General features: G+C 44.9%; 1 protein-coding gene across 1 annotated transcript in view; it reads right to left on the reverse strand.

The window, feature by feature from the left end:
- The window catches only part of csmd3b (CUB and Sushi multiple domains 3b), a 2,327,439-nt gene that overhangs the window by 219,621 nt on the left and 2,088,046 nt on the right, over positions 1-19,772 (reverse strand). The window contains exons 39-40 of the mRNA XM_068032163.1: positions 6,362-6,431; positions 42-158 (exon numbers count right to left, since the gene is read on the reverse strand). Coding sequence (XP_067888264.1) covers positions 42-158; positions 6,362-6,431 — 187 coding nt within the window. The remainder of the gene's footprint in view (positions 1-41; positions 159-6,361; positions 6,432-19,772) is intronic.

Raw genomic sequence — 19,772 nt, forward strand, 5'->3', positions numbered from 1 at the left:
GACAAAGTGACATGCAAACTGTTCCATTTCTCTTGACATACCAAAGCCAATAGGTAGGGTTATTGTCCAAGTGCAGTCCAAGCTGCTAGGATAGTTCCCAGGAAAGCCAGGGCTAAGAATAACTCCACTGAAATCAGTCAGGGAACCACCACATTGGGCTGTAAAAGAACAAATTTGCACATGAAGGAAAGTCAGCAGAGGCAAAATGAGGACTGCAGACCAATTAAAAATACAATCAACAGTAACATTACAGATTTAAAGCAATTATAAAACTACCTACTATATTTTCTTGGCCAAGAAGTTACAATTATTATGAGAAAATCTCCACAGAAACTTCCTCAATATATGAACCAAAATCAGTTCATAGCTATATTGAGGGTGAGAAGGAAGGTTCCTGGGTCTCCTCCAAAAATCCAGCCGAGTACAGCAGCAGGCATATATGTAATATTGAGCCACAAAAAGGTAAACATCAGACAGCAACTGATCCCAGATGGACTGATTGCCATTAATTTATGGGGCCACCAGTGAGGGGCTTAACAATCTTCTGTTTGGTAAACTGTGGCATTCTCAGTCCCAGCTGAGTGCACCAAAAAGCTGGATGGGCACTCCCAATGCACTTCTACTGGTACGGGTGCTCATCCATAATGTGATAAGAAGCTTGTCCCTGGATTTTGAATGGGATCAAAATTAAGTTCTACTCCACTGGAATATAACACTGGAATTTCTACCTAATCTGCTTTTTTAAAAAAGCAACATGCTTTCTTTATGTTTCAATTACTAATGCAACTCCTCCCTAGGACACAATCTAATTTTTCTTGTGAATTCTCAGCAACACTGCTCAGATCACCCTCACAGTTATAAGAATATGCCCAGCACAAGACTGAGACTTCAGTCTCCAACAGTAATAATGCATTTGATTGAGGATTATATTTTCCTCTGTTCAAAAGCAAGGAGGAATGACCTTTTCCTTGCATTTTATGATCTACTTACTAAACTGTGAGAACATACTATTTTGAAATATGATTCTCGAGATTGTAATTGTAATTCCTGGAATAAAAAATAAGCAATCACAATGCACAATAATGAGCCTTTTATGCTTCTCAAGCAGCTTCTGGTCACAAAGCCCAGATATCACTCATTATAAACAACTCATCATTGATCTGCTGAAGAGGAAGAGCTTGCGAGGAGTGTGGGATCGAAGCAGAGTGTTACACAATACAAAATATCTCAATACTGAATGACACATCACGTATGCCAACTTAAACAAGTAGCACAAATTGATGAACAGCGTCAAAAAAGCTGACACAACTCCAAAAATGCCAACAGCTCAAAACCAGCTCTGAATATAGACTTATTACATGTGAAGACAAGGCACTGGATTTTCAATTTAGGGTTGGAAATCCGACACCCGGATCATTTCCGGATCCCGACCCTGTGTCGCATCAGCGCCACAATTTTCATATGAATAGGGCCTAATTGGCCCAGGGGCGAGTTCAGTGCCCAATTAGCGGTGCCAGGAGTGGCCTGGAGGCGGAACCCAGTAACTGAGGGCCCTTTGAAAAGGCAAACGGCAGCCATGACTGGACTTGCTGTTCGCGGATGAGATGGAACAGCAGGGTACTGAGAGGGCCAGCACTAGCATGGGCAGGCATCCATGGTTGCACTAAGGTTCTCTGTTGCCTCCCTTGCGGCTTTAATGGATGAAGTGGCAGACAGGAGAGAGATCTTGTTCCTGTTATTTTGAAGAAGAAACGCACCAAGAGACACAAAGAGGAGCTGGATGGAGGTGGCAACAGAGGTCAGCAGCTGAGCAGTGACCAGAAGGACATGGGTCCAGTGTTGTAAAAGATTCAATGACCTAATAAGCTGGAAAGGTGAGTGGCAAGTGGAACCCAGATGACAGGCCTCTAACTCTGTATACATCAGCATGCAAATGAGCTGAGAAGACTGAGTGCCCATAGATCTCCATAAGTTATCAGATCAAGTGCCCAGTTGCATCACTGAGACATGAGCAACCCTAACATAAGGGGTGCAACTGATCAGGGGGTATCACTCAGGAGAGTAACAGATCACGTGACTGTCATGCTGGAATAGGCGAGGGAGGACAGCCTACTCACAATTCATTTTGCCATCATCCTGCAGGATAAGAGAGCAAACAACTCCTGGGAAATTTCTTGGATGGTGCTGGTGTGCTGGACTTCCACACTCTGACCGCCATGGAGGAGATGGTGCGGGAAATCATGAGGGTGCCATCACATCAGGCCATGGGTGATAGCGAGACCAGAAGCCATGAAGAGTAGGGTCATTTGACAACTCTATCTTCAGGTGATGGGCATGGAGGATACTCCTGTCCAATACGTGCTGCGGCTGTACAACCGCCGTCATCTATTGGGTTGTTTGTGCTGAGGCATCTGCTGAGTAGCCTGAGTTCTCAATGCCACTTTCTTATTTTTCCCACAGGACCAGTAGCAGAGGCATTGCGGAGCCACGGGCAGACAATGGAGGAGTCCACGCAGCACACGTGCACTGTCATGACTCAGGTTTTGAGCACATGAGCTCCTCCATTGAGAGAGTGACCAACCTCTTGGAGAGCCATATGCAGCACCACTCGGAGTGGATGCAGAAGCAGTGCGCTGATATGCACAAAAAGCGTGACACACACTGTAGCGTGGAAAGTTCAGTGTCGCTGATGGCGCAGAGATGCTTAGAGCGGATACCAGCTACATCCCAACCGGTGGCGTCATTCAGCACACAAAAGTGCCATGAAAGAGCTGAAGCAGTCGAAGAGGCTGATGAAGAGGCCACCCCTCAGCGGGCACCAGTGTCATTCCTCGCTTCCTCGGCCACTCTGACTCAGGAACCATACATGCCGCAATGTCCTGTGACAAAGGCTGCCCTTGCAATGATGCAGGTGCAGGAGACTGTGGAGGAGCCCCCATGGGTACCTCTAAGAAGAGGACAGAAGCCACAGGAAACTCAGCCTGAGGGAGAGACAACAGAGCAGGCTGCCTCCACCTCCTCAGCCACAAGGGAAGCACCTTGTAGAAATTGTCATGAAGACCCCCACCTGTTAAGAATGAGGCATATTAATTTCATCAGATCAACATTAATTTTAAACTGTTGCTGGAGTGAAGAGACGACTTGTTTAAAAAGATCACCAGTAGCTGGAAAGCATTTGCATACTAAGAGGCAGTCTCCTAGGAAGAGACAATGGGATTGCTCACTGATTCAATTAACAAAGGTTGGTCTGGGCAATGGTGATCTGTATCTTGTCGGTGTAAGAGACAGCACTACACCCCCACCAAGAACTTTGAAATCCACAAACCGCAGTAGTGGTTGTTCCCAAATAAGGGGTTAGTCACATGACTAATCTGCTGGCCAACTTGGAGTTTTGAATTGTGCTCACCAGACAGTTTGAAGACAGACTGCAGACTGCAACTGAACCTGGAACAAGACAGCCTCTCTCCTGGCTGGCTCTCTCTAGCTTTCTCACAAACCTCCGGACCCACGGAAGTCGCTTAAATCTCATGAGAGAAAATACTCCTACATTGAAAAAAGTTAAAGTGTGCACTGGGCCCCAACGAAATGGCAAGACTTACCAGCAACCAAAGACTCCACATTGAACTTAAAGGACTGTAAATGTACCCAACTATTGCCTCAAACTTTTTCCCTTTATTATTTCTACTCTTTCTGTCTCTATCTGCATATGTTTATCACGTCTGCATGCTAGCGTGGTCGCACCGCGTATTCGTAGTTGTTAACTGGATTAGAGTTTAAGGTTAATAAACTTCCACCTTGTTTAAATCTAAGAAAACCTGCCTAATTGATTTCTTTGCCTTACAATTGGAAAGCAGTGAACAAGGATTCACTGAGGGGGTGCTAAAACATGGTGTTTCTAAAATTAAACCCTGTTACGTTTAAACTAGGCAAAGGCTGAGAGGGAACCCTTAGACCCCTTTCTCACCTGGTCGTAATAAAGTGGATGAGAACACAAGGCACCACACCATTAGTTGCACTTCTTGGGTCACCTGGATGATGTTTTCTCAATTTGTTTGTTCATTGACATTTCCTGTAATAATAATTGCGTATGCTTTTGACCAGACTTGTATTTTATTGCTTGATATTAAAAGGGAAATGGAGCTTGGGGGGGTGGGGGGATGCGCCTGGGTTCTCTGTGTTGCCATGGTCTGAGATGTGGCAGAATGTCAGCAGTAGAGACCCCATTCTCAATGGTTTTAGGTGGCAATGAGGTTGTTGAGATGGGTGTACTTGTTGGATAATTTCTCTCTCCAATGGAAAGTGAGTTACAGAGTCATCTATCATAAGGGCTGTGAGGCACTCAAGTGAAATGTTGCTGAGTTAGCATGACTCTTGCGGCCATGTCTGTTTGCTGATTGCTGTGAGGCCTGTGAGGGCCTCAGCCGTCTTCCTCCAATGCCTGGGTGCTAGGCTCCTCTGGAGCACCCCTTCATCATCTTCTTCCTTTCCCTCCTATCGGTCCTCCTCCAAGGAAGAGTAGCATTCCAGGTCCTCCTCTTCAGCCAGCTTCAAGCCTCTTTGTATAGTCATGGTGTGCAGCACTCAGCAGAGGGCCACAATATGAGACACTCCGGCTGGCTGGTACTGGATGGCATCTCCCGATCAGTCAAGGCACATTGAAGCACAGCTTCAATGCCAATGGTTGGTTCAACGCAGCTTCGTGTTAGATGGCGGCTCTGATCGTAGCGCCTCTCTGCTTCCATGTCTGGAGGTGAGACAAGCATCAGGAGCCACCTTCTCAGGGGATAACTCTTAGCGCCAGCAGCCACCCAGGGAGTAGGGATGTTGACCTAAGGAGGTGTAACACCTGGGACTCTCGAAGGATAAAGGAATTATGATAACTGCCTGAGAACTGAGCGCAGACCGGCAAGATGTGCTTCCTGTGGTCACAGACCAGCTGGACATTCAGTGAGTGGAAGCCTTTTATATTCAGGAATCTGGCTGGCTGGTTTGTTGGTGCCTTAATAGCTATGTGGGTACAACTGATGACCCCCTGGACCTGAGGAAATCCATCGATAGTGGAAAAGTCCAATGGCCTCTGTGCCTGCACTAGTCCATCTGTCTCCTGTCCTCCAGTATATGGCATCTGTGACCTGCCTAATAATGTGATCAGCTGCCGACTGTGAGATGCCACCCAGGTCCGCAGCTGATTCCTGGAACGACACGGATGCATAAAAATTCAGGACAATGGTGACCTTGATGGCAGCAGGTAGAGGACTGCCATGGGGCCTGTAATGCATCAGGTCACTGCAGATCAGAGCGCAAATGTGTGAGACCATCTGCCTGGTTAGGTGCGGTCTCCTATGGCACTGGCGCTCTGTCATTTGCAGGTAGCTGATACTTGAGTGGTACAGCAATGTCTTGGGTAGGGCCTTCTTCCCCTTGTAGCCCCAGGCTGTGCTCCTCTGGCCTCCTGCAGTCCAAGAGGATGCACCTGATGAAGTTCCTCCTTGCTACTCTGTCCAATGTCACCCTCCAAGAACACAATTTTCAATGCAATCCTTCACTCGCCCCCATGAGCAACTAAAGATCGAGTCCAATGAATCAGACTGACTGTGCATTGGGACATAGACTTACCATAACCTACACTGCAGATATACCCAGAAAACCATCGCACTTATGTAATACAGTTTGCAGTGATTTAAAAAGTGTACATTCAACAATAGGAGAAAGTAAGACCTGATTGACTCTGACGATCTTTAATGGCAGTAGAAAAAAGAATAATTTCTGTTAAATGCTAATAATTTTCCCCCAGGTTGAAAGGCAGATTGTTGTCTTTAAAAGCTGATGTTGTGATGTATGTACTACATCAATATCAATGTCTCCACACACTTCAATTGTGTACCAGTGTATAGTAGTGCATGTAATTACAATTCAGTACTCGGATTGCTAACTGTATCTCTTTAATCATAAATGTAGCATCTGCTTTTTTTAAACAAAGCAATAGGGCCTAGTCACACAGTTAGCAAACCCAAAGACTACCACTTACTACAGTAACTGAGCTAAATGGGGTTAGAAGGAAGATTCTAAGGAGGTTTATTTGGAGCATAAACACTGCCAGGTACTAGTTCGGCCAAATTACCCGTTTCTGCACTGTAAAAACTTTGGAATGTTTTGTAAAGCAGCATTTTGTAAATACAGCAATAGAAGTTGCTAGTGTATTTGATGAGGAAGGATAGATGACTCAGTGAGCTCTGGCGACCTCTTAGAGACAATCTGATTTCACTTCCATTTAAATCAAGTACAACAACAGGAAGGTCAGGCAAAAGAAGACATTAAAATTAATTTGTTTCACAGATTCACAAATGGCAAATATACATACCTATACACATAGGAATTGGATAATTCCACCTCCGTACTGGTCCTGGCATGCATGTTATATAGGAATGCCCCTGAAGAAAGCAACATATTTTATTGAAAAGAGATGCCTGTTATAAAAGGAAGTTAATTAAGTGGCATTAATCTGCAAGTAGATGCAAGTATAAATTAGGAAAAAATGTTGACGGAGATATCCATAGAAAAATTAATCCAGTAACAGATTCTTTCATTACAGGAGAACATCATTATGAGTAATATCAGATGATGTTGCAGTGGAATTCAACTTGGTGTAAATTTCTTGTAAAACAAAATGATTTTTACAGATAAAATGATATGTATTACTCTGCTTCACATTGTTGATGCAACATCACGGGCTGTAAACATGAACACAATGTTAAATGGCTGCCAAAAGCAGCTGTTATTTTTTTTTCAGAATTAATTACCATTTTTATGTGCAGATGCATTGGATTCTGAACCTTTTCCCACTTCACACTCCAGCCACTTCCTTCCCATTGACCCCATACTACATGTAACCTATCTCTTCTCACTCAGCATATGCTCGCAAGAAACAGCTACACACATGTGCACAATCCTTCTCAGCAGACTTCTTTTTCTGTAGGTCAAAATGGTTCACAATACTAGGGAGGGATGCAAAACCAGGAGAGGACCACCCAACATCCAGGCCCTTGACAAGATGCAACAGCCTACCCTGGTGATAATTAGCTTAGCTGGATCACAAAGTTGGCGATCACAAAATCATAGAATGGTTACAGCACATGAGGCCATTCAGCCTGTCATCTCTGATTTTGAATACCTCTATCAAATCTCCTCTCAACTTTCTCTTCTCCAAGGAAAACAGTCCCAACTTCTCCAATCTATCCATGTAACTGAAGTTATCATCGTTGGAACCATTCTTGTGAATCTTTTCGGCACAGCTCTAATGTCTTCACATCTTTCCTCAAGTGTGGCACCCAGAACTGGACACAATACTCCAGTTGAGGCCGAACTAATGTTTTATATAAATTTAACATAACTTCCTTGCTTTTGTACTCTATGATGCTATTAATAAAGCCTAGGATGCTGTATGCTTTATTAACCACTCTCTCAAACTGTCCTGCCACCTTCAATAACTTATGCACATATACACTGAGGTCCCTCTGCTCCTGAACCCCCTTTAGAATTGTACCCTTTATTTTATATTGTCACTCCACATTGAATCACTTCACATTTCTCCTTGCTAAATTTCATCTGCCACTTGTCCACCTATTCCACCAAACGCTCTCTGTCCTTTTGAAGTTCTACACTATCCTCCTCATAGTTCACAATGCTTCCAAGTTTCATATCATCTGTAAATTTTGAAATTGTGCCCTGTACACCAAGGTCTAGGTCATTAACATATATCAGGAACAGCAAGGCTCCTAACACAGAACCTTGGGGAACTTCACTACAAACCTTTCTCCAGCCCGTTAACCATTAACCACTACTATCTATTTCCTGTCACTCAGTCAATTTGGTATCCATGTTGCTACTGTCCTTTTTATTCCATGAGCTATAACTTTGCTCACAAGTCTGTTGTGCAGCATTTTATCAAATGCCTTTTGGAAGTCCATGCACACCACATCAACATTACCCTCATCAACCCTCTCTGTTATCTCACCAAAATCTCCAGCAATTTAATTAAACACAACTTTCCCTTAAAAAATCCATGTTGGCTTTCCTTAATTAACCCGCATTCACCCAAGTGACTATTAATTTTGTCCTGCATTATTGTTTCAAGAAGCTTCCCCACTGCCAAGGTTAAATTGACTGGCCTGTAGTTGCTGGGCTTATCTTTACACACTTTTTTGAACAAGGGTGTTACATTTGCAATTCCCCAGTCCTCTGGCACCACCCAAGTCTAAGGAAGACTGGAAAACTATGTCCAGTGCTTCCACAATTTCCACTTTCACTTCCCTCAGGATCCTTGGATGCAACTCATCCGTTCCTTTGTTTTTATTCATTCATGGGATGTGGGCGTCACTGGCCAGGCCAGCATTTATTGCCCATCCCTAATTGCCCTTGAGAAGGTGGCAGTGAGCTGCCAACTGAGTGGCTTGCCAGGCCATTTCAGAGGGCATGTAAGAGTCAACCACATTGCTGTGGGTCTGGAGTCACATGTAGGCCAGACCAGGTAAGGACAGCAGATTTCCTTCCCTAAAGGACATTAGTGAACCTGATGGGTTTTTACAACAATCGACAATGGTTTCATGGCCATCATTAGACCAGCTTTTTAATTCCAGATTTTATTAATTGAATTCAAATTCCACCTTCTGCTGTGGTGGGATTTGAACCCATGTCCCCAGAGCAATACCCTGGGTCTCTGGGTTACTAGTCCAGTGACAATACCACTTCGCCACTGCCTCCCCTTTGGTGTCTCATCAACTTTATGTATAGCTAGCCTACCCAATACCTCCTTCTTATAAATTTTAAACCCTCAAAGTATCTAAATTACATCCTCTTTCACCGCTGTGCATCATCTTCTTCCCTGGTAAAGACAGCTGCAAAGTATTCATTTAATAACTCAGCTATGCCCCCAGCCTAAATGCGTAAATCCACTTTTTGATCCCTAATCAGCCACACTCCTCCTTTTACCACCCTTTTACTATTTATATGCCTATAGAAGACTTTGGGATTCCCTTTTATGTTAGCTGCCAGTCTCTTTTCATATTCTCTCTTTGCTTCTCTTATTTGCTTTCTCACTTGCTCCCTGAACCTTCAATATTCAGCCTGGTTCTCGGTTGTATTATGCACCTGACATCTATCATAAGCACACTTTTTGTTCTTCATCTTCATTTTTTTTTATCTCTTTTGCCACTCAGGGAGCTCTGGATTTGTTTGTCCTACCTTTCCCCTTCGAGGAAATATACCTTGATTGTGTCTGAACTATCTCTTCTTTAAAGGCAGCCCATTGTTCAGTTTCTGTTTTCCTATCAAACTTTGATTCCAATTTATCTGGCTCTGATCCATTCTTAACCCACTACAGTTGGCTTTCCCCCAGTTAATTATTCTTCCTCTGGATTGTTCCTTGTCCTTTTCCATAGCCAACCTAAACCTTATGATAAAATGATCACTGTCTCCTAAATGTTCCCCTACTGACACTTGATGCACTTGGCCCACCTCATTTCCAAGAACCAGTTCTAGCAGTGCTTCCTTTCTCATTGGACTGGAAACATACTGCTGTAGAAAATTTTCCTGAACACACTCCAGAAACTCTTGCCTCTCTCTGCCCTTTACACTACTACAATCTCAGTCAATACTTGGATAATTAAATTCTCCATCATAACTACTTTATCATTCTTAGTCCTCTCTGCAATTTTCTTGCAAATTTTGGTTTGCTTTTAGTTTTGGTGGCAGCAGCTTTGACAGTAGCGGAAATGCGGGCGCGAACCTGCAGCTGGGAAGTCAATTTCAGTGTAAGTTAAAAGTTAATTCCCTTTTGTTTTCGGAGGACCAGGGGACTGCTGGGTAAGTAAAAACTATACATTTGGGTGGTTTGAAATCTCTTTCTTTTAGTTTTGGTGGCAGCAGCTTTGACAGTAGCGGAGGTGCGGGAGCGAACTTGCAGCTGGGAAGTCAATTTCAGTGTAAGTTCAAAGTTAATTCCCTTTTGTTTTCGGAGGACCAGGGGACTGCTGGGTAAGTAAAAACTATATGGGGAGGTAGTTACACCTCAGGTAAAAGAAGTAGGTAGATGGGATACCGTCAGGGGAAGGAGAGGGAACCAGCAGGCAGTGCAGGGATCCCCTGTGGCCGTTTCCCTCAACAACAGGTATACCGTTTTGTATACTGTTGCGGGGGACGACTTACCAGGGGTAAGCAATGGGGTACAGGTATCTGGCACAGAGTCTGTCCCTGTTGCTCAGAAGGGAAGGGGGAAGAGGAGCAGAGCATTAGTCATTGGGGACTCCATAGTTAGGGGAACAGATAGGAGGTTCTGTGGGAACGAGAGAGACTCACGGTTGGTGTGTTGCCTCCCAAGTGCCAGGGTTCGAGATGTCTCGGATCGTGTTTTTGGGATCCTTAAGGGGGAGGGGGAGCAGCCCCAAGTTGTGGTCCACATAGGCACCAATGACATAGGTAGGAAGAGAGATGGGGATTTAAGACAGAAATTCAGGGAGCTAGGGTGGAAGCTTAGAGCGAGAACAAACAGAGTTGTTATCTCTGGGTTGTTGCCCGTGCCACGTGATAGCGAAGCGAGGAATAGGGAGAGAGAGGAGTTGAACACGTGGCTGCAGGGATGGTGTAGGAGGGAGGGTTTTGGTTTCCTGGATAATTGGGGCTCTTTCTGGGGTAGGTGGGACCTCTACAAACAGGATGGTCTTCACCTAAACCAGAGGGGTACCAATATCCTGGGGGGGAGATTTGCTAGTGCTCTTCGGGGGGGTTTAAACTAATTCAGCAGGGGAATGGGAACCTAAATTGTAGTGCCAGTGTACAGGATGTTGAGAGTAGTGAGGTCAGGGATAATGTTACAAGGACGCAAGAGGGCACTGGCAAGCAAGAACCTGGTTTAAAGTGTGTCTACTTCAACGCCAGGAGCATCCAGAATAAGGTGGGTGAGCTTGCAGCATGGGTTGGTACCTGGGATCTCGATGTAGTGGCCATTTCGGAGACATGGGTAGAGCAGGGGCAGGAATGGATGTTGCAGGTTCCGGGATTTAGATGTTTCAGTAAGAACAGAGAAGATGGTAAAAGAGGGGGGGGTGTGGCATTGTTAATCAAGGAGAGTATTACAGCGACAGAAAGGACGTTTGAGGACTCGTCTACTGAGGTAGTATGGGCCGAGGTTAGAAACAGGAGAGGTGAGGTCACCCTGTTGGGAGTCTTTTATAGACCTCCGAATAGTTCCAGAGATGCAGAGGAAAGGATAGCGAAGATGATTCTCGACAGGGGCGAGAGTAACAGGGTAGGTGTTATGGGGGACTTTAACTTTCCAAATATTGACTGGAAATACTATAGTTCGAGTACTTTAGATGGGTCAGTTTTTGTCCAGTGTGTGCAGGAGGGTTTTCTGACACAGTATGTAGACAGGCCAACCAGGGGCGATGCCACATTGGATTTGGTACTGGGTAATGAACCCGGCCAGGTGTTAGATTTAGGTGTAGGTGAGCACTTTGGTGATAGTGATCACAATTCGGTTAGGTTTACCTTAGCGATGGGCAGGGACAGGTATATACCGCAGGGCAAGAATTATAGCTGGGGGAAAGGAAATTATGATGCGATTCGGCAAGATTTAGGATGCGTAGGATGGAGAAGGAAACTGCAGGGGATGGGAACAATCGAAATGTGGAGCTTATTCAAGGAGCAGTTACTGCGTGTCCTTGTAAAGTATGTACCTGTCAGGCAGGGAGGAAGTTGTCGAGCGAGGGAGCTGTGGTTTACTAAAGAAGTTGAAACGCTTGTCAAGAGGAAGAAGGCGGCTTATGTTAGGATGAGACGTGAAGGCTCAGTTAGGGCGCTTGAGAGTTACAAGCTAGCCAGGAAGGATCTAAAGGGAGAGCTAAGAAGAGCAAGGAGAGGACACGAGAAGTCATTGGCGGATAGGATCAGGGAAAACCCTAAGGCTTTCTATAGGTATATCAGGAATAAAAGAATGACTAGTTAGATTAGGGCCAATCAAGGATAGTAGTGGGAAGTTGTGTGTGGAATCAGAGGAGATAGGGGAAGCGTTAAATGAATATTTTGCGTCAGTATTTACAGTAGAGAAAGAAAATGTTGTCGAGGAGAATACTGAGATTCAGGCTACTAGGCTAGATGGGATTGAGGTTCACAAGGAGGAGGTGTTAGCAATTTTGGAAAGTGTGAAAATAGATAAGTCCCCTGGGCCAGATGGGATTTATCCTAGGATTCTCTGGGAAGCGAGGGAGGAGATTGCAGAGCCTTTGTCCGTGATCTTTATGTCGTCATTGTCGACAGGAATAGTGCCGGAAGACTGGAGGATAGCAAATGTTGTCCCCTTGTTCAAGAAGGGGAGTAGAGACAGCCCTGGTAATTATAGACCTGTGAGCCTTACTTCGGTTGTGGGTAAAATGTTGGAAAAGGTTATAAGAGACAGGATTTATAATCATCTTGAAAAGAATAAGTTCATTAGCGATTGTCAGCACGGTTTTGTGACGGGTAGGTCGTGCCTCACAAACCTTATTGAGTTTTTCGAGAAGGTGACCAAACAGGTGGATGAGGGTAAAACAGTGGATGTGGTGTATATGGATTTCAGTAAGGCGTTTGATAAGGCTCCCCACGGTAGGCTATTGCAGAAAATACGGAAGTATGGGGTTGAAGGTGATTTAGAGCTTTGGATCAGAAATTGGCTAGCTGAAAGAAGACAGAGGGTGGTGGTTGATGGCAAATGTTCATCCTGGAGTTGAGTTACTAGTGGTGTACCGCAAGGATCTGTTTTGGGGCCACTGCTGTTTGTCATTTTTATAAATGACCTGGAAGAGGGTGCAGAAGGGTGGGTTAGTAAATTTGCGGATGACACTAAGGTCGGTGGAGTTGTGGATAGTGCCGAAGGATGTTGTAGGGTACAGAGGGACATAGATAGGCTGCAGAGCTGGGCTGAGAGATGGCAAATGGAGTTTAATGCGGAAAAGCGTGAGGTGATTCACTTTGGAAGGAGTAACAGGAAAGCAGAGTACTGGGCTAATGGGAAGATTCTTGGTAGTGTAGATGAGCAGAGAGATCTTGGTGTCCAGGTACATAAATCCCTGAAAGTTGCCACCCAGGTTAATAGGGCTGTTAAGAAGGCATATGGTGTGTTCGCTTTTATTAGTAGGGGGATCGAGTTTCGGACCCACGAGGTCATGCTGCAGCTGTACAAAACTCTGGTGAGACCGCACCTGGAGTATTGCGTGCAGTTCTGGTCACCGCATTATAGGAAGGATGTGGAAGCTTTGGAAAGGGTGCAGAGGAGATTTACTAGGATGTTGCCTGGTATGGAGGGAAGGTCTTACGAGGAAAGGCTGAGGGACTTGAGGTTGTTTTCGTTGGAGAGAAGGAGGAGGAGAGGTGACTTAATAGAGACATATAAGATAATCAGAGGGTTAGATAGGGTGGATAGTGACAGTCTTTTTCCTCGGATGGTGATGGCAAACACAAGGGGACATAGCTTTAAGTTGAGGGGTGATAGATATAGGACAGATGTCAGAGGTAGTTTCTTTACTCAGAGAGTAGCAGGGGCGTGGAACGCCCTGCCTGCAGCAGTAGTAGACTCGCCAACTTTAAGGGCATTTAAGTGGTCATTGGATAGACATATGGATGAAAATGGAATAGTGTAGGTCAGATGGTTTCACAGATCGACGCAACATCGAGGGCCGAAGGGCCTGTACTGCGCTGTAATGTTCTAATTCTAATTTGTTCCTCTACATCGTTCCCACTAGTTAGTGCCCTATAGACCACACCGAGCAATGTAATTGTGCTTTTATTTTTCCTTAGCTCTAGACAAATAGATTCTGTTCTTGACCCTTCTGGAACATCCTCTCTCTCCAGTACTGCAATGTTCTCTTTAATCAATACTGTCACCTTTCCCATCTTTTCTGAACACCTTGTATCCAGGAATATTTAATACCCTGTCCTGGTGAGGTTGGAAGCATTATTAAGTAAGGCGCCTTCCCGTTACTTGTAGCCTTCCATTAACTTCCAGCAAGCATGCATTTAATCGCTTTGGCAATTTCGTACTGAAGTCTGCAAATGCTACTGTCTAGCCTATTAGCTAACTTTTGTCTCTTTCTCTAGATTCTTCTTTGTCAAGAAGGATTCTGAACAAAAGCTTTTGAAATATGTATTGTTACACGCTCCATCCATCCAAAGCACTAGACTGGGACCATGGCTGATTAGACAGCGTCAGAGGATCTGTACCTGAAGAACTCAGCAGGAGCAGGGGCTAGCGGAAAGGACAACTTGGGAGACTCCAAACTGTGCTGAGGAGGACAGAGATGCTGAATTCAAGGGCCCAGCCTTGAAAGGAAACCTTCTTTCAGGACATATGCAATTATATGTTGTATAGGAAAGCCTGCCGAGAAGTTGCCATACAATGTCAGAAAATTTGGAAGTGTCTGCTTCCAGCTTGTGCAGCATCCTGTCACAGCATCAATACTCTTCACACTTCCATGGAGTGTGTGGCAAACTCCATTGATGCTGCAGTCAGGCACTCACACTAGTAGTCTTGTCACCAGCTTTTGCAACTTATTTGGAAACTCAAACTGGTGCCATTCCAATTCTGGGCTCCACTTTCTGGGGGCTGGTGGGCCACGCAGATAGGGGCTTTCAAGGTGTCACTGACATCCTCATGTGTGATCTTTGGAAGACAGCAGTGATGGAGGCACAGTCCATGGGAGTTGCTATGGCACATTTTGCTCCCTCTCAGAATGTCAGCGTATCTGCTCCCTACCACAGTGCCAGAAATTCAGCTGGGCCAGACTGCCTTGAGAGCAGCTGAGTTGCTGTCTATAACTTAGCCCTCTCAGGGCAAAGCTCCTATAGGTCACCAACCATAAGCATCTCAAGAGCCTCATGTGAGAAACAGCAGAATCCCATAAGCTGTGTGGAAATCCAGTGAGGAAGCACTTCATAGGAGGGAGCAGTGGCATAGTGGTTATTTTATTGGACGAGTAACCCAGCAGCCTGGACTGAGGATCCTGGAGACATATGATCAAATCCCACCACAGCAGATGGGCAATTTTAATTCAATTAATTAATTTTAAAAAATCTGGAATAAAAAACTAGTATCAGTTGTGGTGACCATACAACTATTGAATTGTCATTAAAAAAAACCCATCAGGTTTTACTCATGCTGTTTTAGGGAAAAGAATCTGCCATCCTTAGTTGGTCCAGTCTACATGTGACTCCAGACACTCAGCAATGTGATTGACTCTTAACTGCTCTCTGAAATAGCCTCGAAAGTTGTGTCAAAACTGTTTTGACTGTCATCACATGGACTGCAGCGGTTCAAGCAGATGACTCACCACCACCATCTCGAGGGCAATTTGGGATGGGCAATAAATACTGGCCTGGCCAGCAACACTCACATCCAATGAATGTTTCAGAAAAAAAATAACAGAATTAGTTGAAAAAAAGAGTTGAAGGTGCTTTGAGCTGACACCTGGGTGAGGTAGGATTTCAAGGAAATTAGTCTTTTTATCTGTTAAGGAATTATCCTCTTCACATTTGACACTTTTGTCTGCAATGTGGTTTCACAGCAGCTAATGAGTTTGTACTGTCAGGAAGTCATACATAATATAGTTGGTTGAATGGTTAAGTGTTCTTTATTGTGGGGTTGAGGGAGTGGTGATGAAGGTAACAAGAACTGTTAATGCAGAAGTGTATTGCATAACATTTCAGAGGAGTGGGCGGAACAATCAAAGTGCTGAGCAATTAACTTAATCCCAGCATCTCTGGCTCAAAGGTGTTGTAATGGGTCTCCCTCTTCTGCTCAGTCCTCACTTTCATCCAAGTCTTCCTCACCAGAAGAGATGAATTCCTTTTGCTGTTCCTCCTCCATGTGCAAACATTTTTGGCTGTGCAACATAGAAACATAATAAAGACTTATGACACAGAAGGAGGCCATTTGCCCATCATGTTTGTGCCGGCCGAAAAATAGCTATCCTGTCTAATTCCATCTTCCAGTTCTTGGTCCAAAGCCCTGTAGGTTACAGCACCTCAAGTGCATATCCAAGTGACCAAGTGTTTATTTTTGAAATGCAGTGAGTGTTTCTGCCTCTACCATCCTTTCAGGCAGTGAGGTCCAGACTCCCACCACCCTCTGGGTGAAAACAATATTTTTCAATTCCTCTCTATTCCTTCCACCAATTACTTTCTATCTATGTCCCCTGGTTATTGGCCTCTCTGCTAATGGAAGTAGGTCCTTCTTATCCACTCTATTTAGGTACCTAAGAATTTTATACACCTCAATCAAATCTCCCCTCAACTGCCTCTGTTTAAAAAAAAACAAATCCAGCCAATCCAAACTTTCCTCATAACTAAAATTCTCCATTCCTGGCAATATCCTCGTAAATCTCTTCAGTACCTTCTCTTGTGCGATCACACAATTCTTGTAAAGTGGTGACCAGAACTGTATGCAGTAGTTTAGCTGCAGCCTAACTGTGTTTTATACAGTCCCAGAAAACCTCCTTGCTCTTATACTCTAGACCTCAGCTAATAAAGGAAAGTATCCTGTATGCCTTCTTGGCCACCTTATCTACCTGTCCTGTTACCTTTAGTGATCTGTAGACATGCACTCCAAGATCCCTCTGTTCCTCTACACTTTTCAGAATCCTACCATTTATTGTTTATTCCCTTGCCTTGTTTGTCCTCTCCAAATGCATTACCACATACTTCTCTAAATTGAATTCCATTTGTCACTGTTCTGCCCATCTGACCAGTCAATTGATATCTTCCTGCAGTCGACAACTTTCTTTATCATGATCAATGACATAGTCAATTTCCATCTCATCCACAAACTTCTTAATCATGCCCCCTATTTGAGTCCAAATATATACCATGAACAGCAAGAGACCTGTGGAATCCCATTGGAAATCGCTTGCCAGTCACAAAAGCACCCACTGACCAGAAACTTAACAGCACCAACTACATAAGTCTGTGGCACCATGGTGGCTCAGCTCCACAGGAGGGGAGGAAAAGGAGTGGAAGAGCTATAGTGATAGGGGATTCTATCGTAAGGGGTACAGATAGGCGTTTCTGTGGCCGCAAACGTGACTCCAGGATGGTATGTTGAATCCCTGGTGCTAGGGTCAAGGATGTCACGGAGCGGCTGCAGGACATTCTGAAGGGGGAGGGTGAATATTTAGAGGTTGTGATACACATTGGTACCGATGACATAGGCAGAAAAAGGGATGAGGTCCTGCAACAAGAATTTACGGAGCTCGGTAGCAGATTAAAAAGTAGGACCGCAAAGGTTGTAATCTCTGGATTACTCCTGGTGCCACGTGCTAGTCAGTATAGGAATAGGAGGATAGAGCAGATGAATATGTGGCTGAGGAGAAGATGTAGGAGGGAGGCTTTAGTTTCCTGGATCACTGCGACTGTTTCTGGCAAAGGTGGGGCCTGTACAAGTTGGACGGGCTGCACCTGAACTGGAACGGGACCAACATCCTTGCTGGGAGGTTTGCTGGTGCTGTTGGGGGCAGTTTAAACTAATTTGGCAGGGGGATGGGATACAGAGTGGAGGTACAGTAGGGGATGATGTACAGTCAAATATAGAAGAGAAACAGAATCAGTCTGGAAGGCAGAGCAAATATCGACCTGTTAAGGCACAAGTGAAAAATGTAAGGCTGGATTGCACCTATTTTAATTCAAGGAGTCTTACTAGTAAGGCAGATGAATTGAGGGCATTGATTAGCACATCGGATTATGATATTATTGCTATCACAGAGACATGGTTGAGGGAGGGGCAGGACTGGCAACTCAATATTCCAGGGTATAGAATCTTCAGGCATGACAGGGGAGGAGATAAAAGAGGAGGTAGTGCACTGTTGATCAAGGAGTCAATTACTGCAGTAAAGAGGGATGATATCTTAGAATGTTCCTCAAATGAGACCATATGGGTAGAACTTAAAAATAAAAAGGGGACAATCACTCGGCTGGGAGTGTTCTACAGGCCTCCCAACAGTCAGGGAGAGATGGAGGAGCAGATATGTAGGCAAATCTCAGAGAGGTGTAAAAATAATAGGGCAATAATAGTAGGAGATTTCAATTTCCCTAATATCAACTGACAACGTATGTCAGCCAAGAGCGACGTCTCAATTCATTCCATCTTCGCTGCCTCCGGAGAATACTTGGCATCAGGTGGCAGGACCGCATCTCCAACACAGTAGTCCTCGAGGCGGCCAGCATCCCCAGCTTATACACACTATTGAGTCAGCGGCGCTTGAGATGGCTTGGCCATGTGAGCCGCATGGAAGATGGCAGGATTCCCAAGGACACATTGTACAGCGAGCTCGCCACTGGTATCAGACCCACTGGCTACCCTTGTCTCCACTTTAAAGACGTCTGCAAACGTGACATGAAGTCCTGTAACATTGATCACAAGTCATGGGAGTCTGTTGCCAGCGATCACCAGAGCTGGCGGGCAGCCATAAAGGCGGGGCTAAAGTGTGGCGAGTCGAAGAGACTTAGCAGTTGGCAGGGAAAAAGACAGAAGCGCAAGGGAAGAGCCAACTGTGTAACAGCCCCGACAACCAATTTTTTCTGCAGCACCTGTGGAATAGTCTGTCACTCTAGTATCGGCCTTTATAGCCACTCCAGGCACTGCTGCACAAACCACTGACCACCTCCAGGCGCTTACCCATTGTCTCCCGAGACAAGGAGGCCAAAGAAGAAGAAGAAATATCAACTGGGATAGTCTTAGTGCAAAAGGCTTAAAGGGGGCCGAATTCTTAAAATGCAGACAGGAGAGGTTTTTGAGCCAGTACGTTGAAAGTCATACGAGAAGGGGCAGTACTGGACCTAATCCTAGGGAATGAAGCTGGACAAGTGGTAGAAGTGTCAGTGGGGGAGCATTTTGGAGATAGTGACCATAACTCTATAAGATTTAAGGTAGTTATAGAAAAGGACAAAGACGGACCGGAAATAAAGGTACTGAATTGGGGGAAGGCCGATTTCAGTATGATAAAACAGGATCTGGCCAAAGTGGATTGGGAGCAGCTTCTTGTAGGAAAGTTTACATCAGACCAGTGGGAGTCATTCAAAGAGGAAACAGTGAGGGGTCAGAGCCAACATGTACCCGTTAAGGTAAAGGGTAGGACCAACAAGTCCAGGGAACCCTGGATGTCAAGGGATATAGAGGATTGGATCAGGAGCAAAAAGGAGGCTTTTGGCAGATTCAGAATGCTGAAAACAGCAGAGGCCCGAGAGGAGTATGGAAAGTGTAGGGGGGTACTTAAAAAAGTAATTAGGAGAGTGAAGAGGGGACATGAAAAAACACTGGCGGGCAAGATAAAGAAAAAACCTACGGCATTTTATAAGTATATTAAGGGCAAGAGGATAACCAGGGAAAGAGTAGGGCCCATTAGGGACTAAAGTAGCAATCTGTGTAGAGCCGGAGGATATAAGTGAGGTTTTAAATGATTATTTTTCATCTGCATTCACTATGGAGCAGGACAATGTAGGTGTCTAGATCAAGGAGGGGGATTGTGATATACTTGAACATATTGTTATTGAAAGGGAGGAAGTATTAACTGTTTTAGCGAGCTTAAAAGTGGATAAATCCCCAGGCCCAAATGAGATGTATCCCAGGCTGTTATGTGAGGCAAGGGAGGAGATTGCAGGGCCTCTGACACAAATTTTCAAATCCTCTCTGGCCACAGGAGAGGTACGAGAGAGGACAGCGAATGTGGTACCAATATTCAAGAAGGGTAGCAAGG

This window comes from Heterodontus francisci, chromosome 5 (assembly GCF_036365525.1).
Source record: "Heterodontus francisci isolate sHetFra1 chromosome 5, sHetFra1.hap1, whole genome shotgun sequence".
In the NCBI taxonomy this organism is placed as follows: domain Eukaryota; kingdom Metazoa; phylum Chordata; class Chondrichthyes; order Heterodontiformes; family Heterodontidae; genus Heterodontus; species Heterodontus francisci.